This window comes from Vulpes vulpes, chromosome 2 (genome assembly GCF_048418805.1).
Source record: "Vulpes vulpes isolate BD-2025 chromosome 2, VulVul3, whole genome shotgun sequence".
NCBI classification, from domain to species: Eukaryota; Metazoa; Chordata; class Mammalia; order Carnivora; family Canidae; genus Vulpes; species Vulpes vulpes.
In genome coordinates this window covers 46894469-46906921 of record NC_132781.1, presented here as the reverse complement: position 1 = coordinate 46906921, position 12453 = coordinate 46894469, and the positions used below count along the sequence as shown (strand labels likewise).

At 38.2% G+C, this 12453-nt stretch overlaps 1 protein-coding gene across 1 annotated transcript; it reads left to right on the top strand.

Annotated features, from left to right (window-relative positions):
* The first annotated feature begins 10729 nt into the window (after positions 1–10729).
* On the top strand, positions 10730–11659 carry LOC112933050 (olfactory receptor 1A1). The gene has a single exon (XM_026016090.2). It carries the CDS (start codon positions 10730–10732, stop codon positions 11657–11659), a length of 930 nt encoding a protein of 309 aa, XP_025871875.1.
* The last annotated feature ends 794 nt before the right edge of the window (positions 11660–12453 follow it).

The window sequence follows — 12453 nt, the reverse complement described above, 5'->3', positions numbered from 1 at the left end:
CGCATTCCTGGAAAGCCACAAGCTACCAAAACTGCAGCAGGAAGAAATAGAAAACCTGAACAGGCCAATAACCAGGGAGGAAATTGAAGCAGTCATCAAAAACTTCCCAAGACCCAAGAGTCCAGGGCCAGATGGCTTCCCAGGGGAATTCTATCAAACGTTTAAAGAAGAAATCATACCTATTCTACTAAAGCTGTTTGGAAAGATAGAAAGAGATGGAGTACTTCCAAATTCATGCTATGAGGCCAGCATCACCTTAATTCCGAAACCAGACAAAGACCCCACCCAAAAGGAGAATTACAGAGCAATATCCCTGATGACATGGATGCAAAAATTCTCAACAAAATACTAGCCAATAGGATCCAACAACACATTAAGAAAATTATTCACCATTACCAAATAGGATTTATCCCCGGGACACAAGGCTGGTTCAACACTCGTAAAACAATCAATGTGATTCATCATATCAGCAAGAGAAAAACCAAGAACCATATGATCCTCTCATTAGATGCAGAGAAAGCATTTGACAAAATACAGCATCCATTCCTGATCAAAACACTTCAGAGTGTTGGGATAGAGGGAACTTTCCTTGACATCTTAAAAGCCATCTACGAAAAGCCCACAGCAAATATCATTCTCAATGGGGAAGCACTGGGAGCCTTTCCCCTAAGATCAGGAACAAGACAGGGATGTCGACTCTCACCACTGCTATTTAACATAGTACTGGAAGTCCTAGCCTCAGCAATCAGACAACAAAAAGACATTAAAGGCATTCAAATTGGCAAAGAAGAAGTCAAACTCTCCCTCTTCGCCAATGACATGATACTCTACATAGAAAACCCAAAAGCCTCCACCCAAGATTGCTAGAACTCATACAGCAATTTCGTAGCGTGGCAGGATACAAAATCAAAGCCCAGAAATCAATGGCATTTCAATACACTAACAATGAGACTGAAGAAAGAGAAATTAAGGAGTCAATCCCATTTACAATTGCACCCAAAAGCATAAGATACCTAGGAATAAACCTAACCAAAGAGGTAAAGGATCTATACCCTAAAAACTATAGAGCACTTCTGAAAGAAATTGAGGAAGACACAAAGAGATGGAAAAATATTCCATGCTCATGGATTGGCAGAATTAATATTGTGAAAATGTCAATGTTACCCAGTGCAATTTACACATTTAATGCAATTCCTATCAAAATACCATGGACTTTCCTCAGAGAGTTAGAACAAATTATTTTAAGATTTGTGTGGATTCAGAAAGACCCTGAATAGCCAGGGGAATTTTAAAAAAGAAAACCATAGCTGGTGGCATCACAATGCCAGATTTTAGGTTGTACTACAAAGCTGTGGTCATCAAGACAGTGTGGTCCTGGCACAAAAACAGACACATAGATCAATGGAACAGAATAGAGAACCCAGAAGTGGACCCTGAACTTTATGGTCAACTAATATTCGATAAAGGAGGAACGACTATCCAGTGGAAGAAAGACAGTCTCTTCAATAAATGGTGCTGGGAAAATTGGACATCCACATGCAGAAGAATGAAACTAGACCACTCTCTTTCACCATACACAAAGATAAACTCAAAATGGATGAGAGATCTAAATGTGAGACAAGATTCCATCAAAATCCTAGAGGAGAACACAGGCAACACCCTTTTTGAACTTGGCCACAGTAACTTCTTGCAAGATACATCCACAAAGGCAAAAGAAACAAAAGCAAAAATGAACTATTGGGACTTCATCAAGATAAGAAGCTTTTGCACAGCAAAGGATACAGTCAACAAAACTAAAAGACAACCCACAGAATGGGAGAAGATATTTGAAAATGACGTATCAGATAAAGGGCTAGTTTCCAAAATTTATAAAGAACTTATTAAACTCAACACCAAAGAAACAAACAATCCAATCATGAAATGGGCAAAAGACATGAAGAGAAATCTCACAGAGGAAGACATGGCCATGGCGAACAAGCACATGAGAAAATGCTCCGCATCACTTGCCATCAAGAAATACAAATCAAAACCAAATGAGGAAAAAAACAAAACAAAACAAAACAAAACAAAACCACAGTGAGATACCACCTCACACCAGTGAGAATGGGGAAAATTAACAAGGCAGGAAACAACAAATGTTGCAGAGGATGCGGAGAAAAGGGAACCCTCTTACACTCTTGGTGGGAATGTGAACTGGTGCAGCCACTCTAGAAAACTGTGTGGAGGTTCCTCAAAGAGTTAAAAATAGACCTGCCCTACGACCCAGCAATTGCACTGTTGGGGATTTACCCCAAAGATTCAGATGCAGTGAAATGCTGGGACACCTGCACCCCGATGTTTCTAGCAGCAATGTCCACAATAGCCAAACTGTGGAAGGAGCCTCGGTGTCCATCGAAAGATGAATGGATAAAGACGATGTGGTTTATGTGTACAGTGGAATATTACTCAGCCATTAGAAACGACAAATACCCACCATTTGCTTCAACGTGGATGGAACTGGAAGGTATTATGCTGAGTGCAGTAAGTCAATCGGAGAAAGACAGTGTATGTCCTCATTCATTTGGGGAATATAAATAATAGTGAAAGGGAATATAAAGGAAGGGAGAAGAAATGTGTGGGAAATATCAGGAAGGGAGACAGAACATAAAGACTCCTAACTCTGGGAAATGAACTAGGGGTGGTAGAAGGGGAGTAGGGCGGGAGGTGGGGGTGAATGGGTGACAGGCACTGAGGGGGACACTTGACGGGATGAGCACTGGGTGTTATTCTGTATGTTGGTAAAATGAACACCAATAAAAATTAATTTATTAAAAAAAATAATCTAGATGCAAAAGTAATGAAGAAATAGAAAAAACAGAATGGAGCAACTTTTATGATAGTAAAGAATGCCTGCAATGAAAATAGTCAAGAAGAGAGTACTTTTTTTGTAATTATTCCCACTTAGGGCAGATTTTAAAGAGTTCCTGTGGCACAGTCTTGTGGAAGTATTCAATAAATTGTACAGTGAAGATATGAAGTATCACAGCAAAATTAACAAACCATGAATCAGAGTGGAGTTGATATAACGAAAGTTTGGAAATAGATGAAGTCACCTAAGGAGACTCTTGTAGAGTGTCTTAGTTTTAAGAAAGGGCTCCATAATGGAGAATAAGGATTCTAGTGGAAGAAGGAAGAAACTTGTGCAATCTTGATTGATGTCAGAGCTGCAAGTCAGGCTATGTGTCTTTCTCAGTATGTTGTATTCAAAGGATACAAACAGGGATTTGAAGGGGCACATGCGCCCCAATGCTTATAGCAGTAATGTTCACAATAGCCAAAATATGGAAAGAGCCCAACATCCACTGACAGATGAATGGACAAAGAAGATCTGGTATATACATACAATTCAATATTCCTCTGCCATCAAGAAAAAAAAAAAGAAAAGGAAAAAAGAAAAGAAAGAAGAAAGAAAAGAAAAGAAAGAAGAAAAGAAAAGAAAAAAAGAAAAAAGAAAAAAGAAATCTTACCATTTGCAATGACTTAGCTGGAACTGGAGGTATTATACTAAGTGAAATAAGTCAATTGGTCAAAGACAATAATCATATGATTTCCCTTATATGTGGAATTTAAGAAACAGAACAGATGAACATAGGGAAAGGGAGGGGGGAAAAATAAGATGAAATCAGAGGAGAGGCAAACCATAACAGACTCTTAGCTACAGGAAACAAACAGAGTTGCTGGAAGGGAGGTGAGTGGGGGGATGGGGTAACAGGGTGATGGGCATTAATGAGGGCTCTTAACGTAATGAGCACTGGGTGTTATATGCAACTGATGAATCACTAAGCTCTACCTCTGAAACTAATAATACACTATTAGTTAATTAATTGATTTTAAATAAAATTTGACAAAATAAAAAAATAAAAGGATTTTTAAAATAGCCCGTAGTACAGTGTATTTTCAGTGCATTGTCATTATACAACTGAGCAGACAAACAAATATTTGTTTTGGAGAAAATGAAACGATAGCCATCACAAGGACAAAGCGATGAGCACTACAAAGGAAGTTCCGCATGCCGTGTAGTTTCAGAAAAAGCAAGCAGTTCATTTAGTTTTTGTTTAAATGTATATGCATATGTACTTTATTCACATATATGATTGTCTCTATTTTCAAATCAGTCTTGCAGCATAGACAATAATACCCTTTTTTTATAGAGGAAAAAAACAAATCTCTGAAAGGTAATGTGACTTACCAGATGTCTTCAGTTAGAAAGAAGCAAGTGAGGATATGAGCCCACTTTTCTTGATGTCCAATGTGTTTTCCTGACTCCACAGCTAGCCTACAGAGAAGATATAAAATAATGAGAGATATCTAAAGAAGTCAGGATATGTGAAGGAGTCATAACTAGGATTTTGACAAGCAGAGAGGACAGATCAGCCATAATAATAGTTATAGGTTATAGGGCAGAGGTGGGAAACATGGACTCAAATAAAAGTTATCAAACTTTATTATTTTTTGTTATTTATTTTTTTAAAGATTTTATTTATTTATTCATGAGAGACACAGAGACAGAGGCAGAGACATAGAGGGATAAGCAGGCTCCTTGTAGGAAGCCGGATGCAGGACTCAATCCCAGGACCCCAAGAGCACACCCTGAGCTGAAGGCAGACACAACTGCTGAGTCACCCAGGCATCTCTGTCATTTAAAAACAATATTTATTATTACTTTTCTTTAATTATAAAGATAATGAATTGTTATCTACCACTTATGGAGCAATTTTATGTGCCTGGACATATGTGAGCCTCTACACATGAAGTACCTCTTTTAACCATCATGAATTTATTTTTTTTTAAGATTTTATTTATTTATTCAAGAGAATACCCAGAGAGGAGAGAGAGAGAGAGGCAGAGACATGGGCAGAGGGAGAAGCAGGCTCCATGCAGGGAGTCCTATGTGGGACTCTATCCTGGGTCCCCATGCTCTGGGCTAAAGGCGGTGCTAAGCCACTGAGCCACCCGGACTGCCTCCGTCATGACTTTAAAGGAAGAAAGAGAAGTGATCCTTCTAGTCTCAGTTCCCATTCTCATCACTGTTATTCAATCCATCCAAATGTATCCAATGTCACTACAAAAAATGCCAAGGAATTCACAAGGAGAGACGACAGTAACATGAATCATAGCTATCACATGCCATTCATGCCTCTGGTTTCCCAAGAGGTCATAGACATTGTTAAATGGTGTCTCATTGGGCCATGCACTTGGGTAAAAAGCGAAACAAAGGAAACATTTCTACTTTAAAATCATGCTTTCTCTCTCCTGAAGAAAGAGATAGCAGGATGGGTGTCTTCTAAGGACAGTTATTCAGTCAGGGGATAAAAGGGAAAGAAAACCTTTAGAGTCTTTTTTAAAGTAAGTGGAATATTGATTTAAAAATGTGACAAATATTGCACAAAACTAAAACCACAGATGAATCTGACTTGGAAATATTGATGCAAAAATTCTGAAAAAATATGAGAACTGTTCAATAAAACATCAAGAGAACACAATATGTTTACCACATGGAGTTTATTCCAGGAATGCAAGGAATAATACATACTAGGAAAAGTTAATTAGGAAATTACATATTAGGAAAAATACTGGTATCATCCATAAGAATGCTTCATTCAAAACCTATTTCTCTGTGTGGGAAATATCAGAAAGGGAGACAGAACATAAAGACTCCTAACTCTGGGAAACGAACTAGGGGTGGTAGAAGGGGAGGAGGGCGGGGGGCGGGGGTTAATGGGTGACGGGCACTGAGGGGGGCACTTGACGGGATGAGCACTGGGTGCTATTCTGTATGTTAGTAAATTGAACACCAATACAAAATTAATTTATTAAAAAAACCTATTTCTCATTAAAAATTATCATTAATTGGGAAATCAATTGATGTTTCAGTAACATGATATAATATGTATCTCTAATAAAAAACTTATTTCATAATAGGGCAGGGAGGCATTTATACGGAACTTATCATAACTTCAGTATAAATGAGGATGAGGTATAGATAAGGATATTCATTGATAAAATTCCTTTTTTTTAGAGTTGAGCTTCCAATTTTTTTAAGTTTTCATTTAAATTACATTTAGGTGATATACCATGTGATATTAGTTTCAGGTGTACAATTTAGTGATCCAACACTTCCATAAAAAACCAATGCTTATCACAAGTGAAGTCCTTAATTCCCAACACCTATTTAATCCATGCTCCTATCAACCTCCCCTCTAATAACCAGTATGATTTCATACAGTTAGTTTGTGGTTTGCTCCTTTCTATCTTCTTTGGCCTAAGCTCATTTTTTTTTCTTTTTTTTTTTTTTTTTTTTTTTTTTTTCATCATTTTTTTTTCTTACTTAAAATCCACATATGGGGGAATCAAATAGTATTTGTCTTTCCAAACTGTCTTATTTTGATTAACATTAAAAATTCCTATTTTAAATTGTATTGAAGTATATAATAATGCAATTCAGCAAAAGCTGTGCTAAAGGGGAAATTAATAGCTAAAACTGTTTGCATTAAAAAATAAGAATGAGCTCACATCAATAACTTAACTTTACAACTTTAGGAACTATTAAAAAGAAGAAGAAGGAGGAGGAGGAGGAGGAGAAGGAGGAGGAGGAAGAGGAGAAGGAGGAGGAGGAGAAGGAGGAGGAGGAGGAGGAGGAGGAGGAGGAGGAGGAGGAGGAGGAGGAGACACTAAAACCCCAAACTAGCAGAAGAAAGGAAATACAAAGATTAGAGCAGAGAAAAATGAAATAGAGAATATAAAAACAATAGAAAAAATCAATAAAACCAAAGTTAGTTCTTCAAAAAGATCAACCAAATTCCAAAAAATTAGCTAGATGGACTAAGGAAAAAAGAAAGAAGATTCAAATTATTAAAATCAGAAATGAAAGTGGAGATATCACTACCAATTCCACAGAAATAAAAAAGGATATAAAAGAGAATTATAAACAATTATATGCACAATTCCTAGAAACACACAGCCTTCCAAAACTAAATCATGAAGAAGCAATCTATTCCTGAATAGACCAGTAACTAGTAAGGAGATTACACAAGAAATTTAAAATCACCCAATAAAGAAAATCCCGGGGCCCAAGAGCTTCACTGGTGAATTTTAACACACATTTAAAGAAGAACTAATACCAATACTTCTCAAATTTTTCCAAAAAATTGAAGAGGAGTGCACACTTCCTAATAACTCATTTTGTGAGGATACCAAAGATAGACAGACACTACAAGAAAAGAAAACTGCATACCAATATCCCTTATGAACATTGATGTAAAAATCCTCAACAAAACACTAGCAAACAGAGTTCTGCAGCATATTAAAAGGTTTAGACATCATGACCAAGTGAGACTTACTCCTAAAATGCAAAGATGGCTCAACATATAAAAATTGATCTCCCTTTTCCCCAACCACCAGGCCCTGAGAAACTATCCCCTACTCTTTGTTAGTATGACTGTGACTTTCCTACAGTGAGATCATTCATTATTTGTCTTTCTGTGTCTGGCTTATTTCACTTAGATCCCACCAAGTCCACCTATGTTACTACAAATGGCAGAATTAGCTTCTTTCTCATGGCTGAATAATATTCCATCACATATATATAATATATATATGTGTGTGTGTGTATATATATATAAGAGAAAGAAAAAGACAGAGAGAGAGACACACGATATCTTCTTTATCCCTTCATCTGTTGATGGACACTTAGGTTGTTCCCATATCTCAGCTATTGTGACTATTGCTGCAGTAAAAATGGGACTGAAAATATCCTTTCAATATCTGTTATCTGAAATATATATATATTTCCTCTGGATATATACCCAGAAGAGATTGCTGAATCATAGGATAGTTCTATTTTTAACTTTTTTGAGGAATCTCCATACTATTTTCCATAGTGACTACATCAATTTATATCCTCACCAACATGCACAGAAGTTTCCATTTCCCTACATACTTGCCAACTTTGTTACCTCAACATCTCCTTGATGATACCATTTTAACAGGTGGGAGGTGACATCTCATGGTGGTTTTGATTTGCATTTCCCTGGATGATTAGTGATGTTGCTCATCATTTCCTATACCTGTTGGCCATTTGGATGTCTTCTTTGGAAAATGTCTATTCAATTCTGCTGCCTATTTTTTTCATTGCATTTTGTCTGTGTGTTTTATGAGTTCCTTAAATATTTCAGATATTAACCCCTTGCCAAATATATGATTTGCAAATATCTTCTTTTCAATCATTATTGTTTCATTTCATTGATTTTTTGTTTTTCTCAATTGTACCATGGTCTTTGCAGCCCCTAAGGGGACATTCCAATTTGTGCTGAAGCAGAGGATGGAGGCCAATATTCCAACAAAATGGCTAGAAGAGGTCAGTTTAGAGCTTGGAGACCCTGGAGACACATTCTCTGGGAAACTCTTTTGCCCATCCTTCCTTCCAGAAAAGAACCCTGGGAAAGATTACTCTTGAGAACCAGTGTCTCCTCAGGGCACTCCTCGGGGTAAGAGTGTGTAATGAGTCTCAACAATTACTCTATGGCCAGAATGAAGACCCAAGGGAGTCATGTTTCAAGAGATATTATAACCTGGTAAATAACTCCCAATTTTCTCTATTCTGTGACCACCTTGCTTCCTGAGGAGGAAGCTGGAGTCCTCCTCATCTTCATGCCCCATCTAGAATAGTCACTCCTTCTGCTCCATGATTAGGAAACTCAGGGTTCTTTCCAAACCACCCCTGTCTTAGCTCTATCATCTAAGGTACAGAGGATCAGAAACCCACCCTCCATGCCTACTACTGGCCCTTTCTGCAACACATGTGCCCCCCAGGAGAAATGTTAACAAGTGCTACAGCAGCTGGCTATGAACTTCCCATTCGTGGAAAAGGAATGAAGGCTGCATAATCAAAACCATTTTGACAGCATCTGAGCTGACTCTTCAGTAGGAGCTGTGACTGTTGGAGAAGTGAGTCTTTATAAGTGACAGATCAAAGATAGAGAACCAGCAACTGCACTGCCTTCATTATTTCCTTTGAATCTCACAAAACCTCCAAGGGTAAGTAGAATTATTTTTGCCATTTTATCAGACGAAAATGGTGAATTTAATTGCTTAAAGTCACACAGAGATGTAGTAGCAGTATTAAGACTCAGACCTTGGCTCTAGAACCCAAGTTCTCAAGATCCGCACCAACTGTGGCTTGCTCTGAGTTTTCTTCTTGTTTCTCATACCTAGATATTCCCATTTCTTAGGTATTAGGTTTAGCTATGTGCTTTTACAATTTTTATTATTTTATTATTTTTATTTTTTTAAAGATTTTTAATTTATTTATTCATGAGAGACACACAGAAGAGGAAGAGACACAGGCAGAAAGAGAAGCAGGCTCCTCGATGGGAGGCTGATGCCAGACTTGATTCCCGGACCCCGGGTTCATGCCCTGAGCCAAAGGCAGACGCTCAACCAATGAGCCACACAGGCATCCCTTTAAAGTAAGAATTATTTTAAAGGAACAATCAACAAGATCAGATGTAAAAGTGAGGTATACACTGGATGAGTGTACTTCTGAACCTCCCACATGTGGGGAGACCAAAAAATAAGCCTTTTTTTTTTTAATAAGCCTTGATTTAACCCAAGAAATATCAAGTTCACACAATTTTCCACAACAGTCTCTCTAGGGTTATTGAAATAAACAAAGTATGGTTTTCCTTTTCAAATAAGCTTGCAAACTACTGAGGTTGGATGTGCACAGTACATTGTTTGGACAGACATGTTGGCAAGATAGAAATGTAGAAATTTGGGATGTAAAAATATGGGAAAGAGAGATCAAGCCTACAGAGATAGGCCTGAGAGTTTACTTAGCACTAGTTAAAATGACCAGGGAGTTGGATGACTCCACAAAAGAAATAATAAAAAGAGGGAAGGGAAAATCTTTGTGATTATCAATATTATCAATATATTAGAGAGTTTCACACCCTATCAAAGGAGGTGGTGAAATTATTCCTAGAAAAGGAGACATTGGGGAAGAAATTCACTAGGCTTGCTTTTGCTAGGACCTAAATCCAGTGATCTGAGTGACTTACAATCATCCAATGTCAGCATAGACACCTGCTACTTCTGGGACTCTGGGATCACTATTAGTTTGGGCATTGGACAAGTCCCAATTTCATGGCTTGTCCTTCTAATAACATGTCCCTTGCACCAGTGTATTTTGTCAGCACTGGCAGTATTTTGCTGCCCCTTCCTTGTCAAGTGTAATACGATTAGCATGTGACTTTTGGCTTTTCCATTGCATTGTAAAGTCCCTGAGAGCAAAGACTATGTCTTACATGTTGAATAAGTGAATTAAAAATGTATTTTGCACGTTTGTGCTTTTTCCATAAGCCTAGCAAAGTATCTCGCACATACAATATATAAAGTAATTGTTGAATGGTTAAATCCTAGGTGTTTGAGAGGTGGTTCTGGGATGGAGGAGGATGGGCATCTTTGATTCATAGATCGCTCACTTCTTAGACATGAGTGTCAAGGGTTATTTGTTAATCAGTCCCACTGACCAACAAGGATAATTCCCCCAAAATATCGGCTATCTCTGGAATCAGTAAATACATCATAGAGATTGCTGGTCACTTGAACCAAAACTAATGGATAAGGAAGATCATTCCAGTAACTCCAATAATAATTCTGGATTCTTCTCCCCCTTTCTTAACAAGGAGCCATGAGGGAAGACAACCAATCCTCTAACCTGGAATTCATCCTCCTGGGAGTTACTGGTCAGCAGGACCAGGAAGACTTTTTCTTTACCCTCTTCTTGTTCATTTACCCCATCACATTGATTGGAAACTTGCTCATCATCTTGGCCATTCGCTCTGACATTCGCCTTCACAATCCCATGTATTTTTTCCTTGCCAACCTCTCCTTTGTTGACATCCTCTTCTCTTCTGTAACCATCCCTAAAATGCTGGCAAATCATCTCTTGCACAGCAAAGCCATCTCCTTTGGTGGATGCCTAACACAGTTGTATTTTATGATTGCCTTGGGCAACACAGATAGCTATATCCTGGCTGCAATGGCATATGATCGTGCAGTGGCCATCAGTCGCCCACTTCATTACACAACAATCATGAGCCCATGGACTTGTGTCCTCCTAGTTGTTGGGTCTTGGGTGGTTGGTAATGCCAATGCCCTCCCCCACACTCTGCTCACAGCCAGGCTGTCCTTCTGTGGCAACAAGGAAGTAGCCAACTTCTACTGTGATATTACCCCTTTGCTTAAGCTGTCCTGTTCTGACATCCTCTTTAATGTGAGGATGATGTACCTAGGGGTTGGTGTCTTCTCCGTGCCATTAATATGCATCATTATCTCCTATGTCCAGGTCTTTTCCACAGTCTTAAGGGTCCCATCTACCAAAGGTGTGCTCAAGGCCTTCTCTACCTGTGGTTCCCACCTCACAGTTGTTTCTCTGTATTATGGGACAGTCATGGGCATGTATTTCCGCCCTCTGTCTAGTTACAGCCTAAAGGATGCAATCGTAACTGTTATGTACATGGCAGTGACCCCAATGTTAAATCCTTTCATTTATAGTTTGAGAAACCGAGACATGAAGGCTGCCCTGGGGATACTATTATGCAAGAGAATCTCCTTATAAAAAATATGAGGCCATATTAGAAAATACAGTTACCAGTTATGATGCACTTGGGAATCCAGCCCTAAAGTTCATCCCCTCCAAGAAGCTGCCTTTGATCTTTCCAGCTACAAAGTCCTCTTCTCTGAAATCTAGATACAATTTATTACACATCTCATTAATTTATCTCTTTGTACAGATTACTGTCCTTTTAGCAGCACAGAAATATTGGGTTCATGTCCCAGATAAGCTACTCTAATCAGAGTAAAGTTGAAAAGTTCTGAAGCTCCACTTCTACAACAAATATTTGGAATAATAGTATCTGCCCCACCATGGTCACAAGTTTAAGGATCACAGTAGACCATGACTTAAAGACTATAAATCACTGTTCAAATGTCAATTTTTTTACTATTGTGCTAGTTATCCCTACTATGCTTACAAGCCTCAGAGGGCAAGGATTGTCTTAAGAGTTCTTAATCACTGTATCTTTTGCAGTCTTGGTCATATAAAGTATACCCATGATTCTTGGTGTAAAAATGGGATGAGCAAATGAAAATATCACTCTCTGAACTGTAATTTCATAATTATAGATATATTCAGACTAAAAGCTTTATTTATCTATCCAGGAAAATCTTTAAAGGAAATGACCTTGGCAAAGACTTTTGTTCTTATTGTATTGTTGTTGAAACTAGACTATTTCTTTTTTTTAAGATTTTATTTATTTATTCATGAGAGAGAGGCAGATACATAGACAGAGGGAGAAGCAGGCTCCCCACAGGGAGCCCAATGTGGGACTCGACCCCCAGACCCGGAATTGT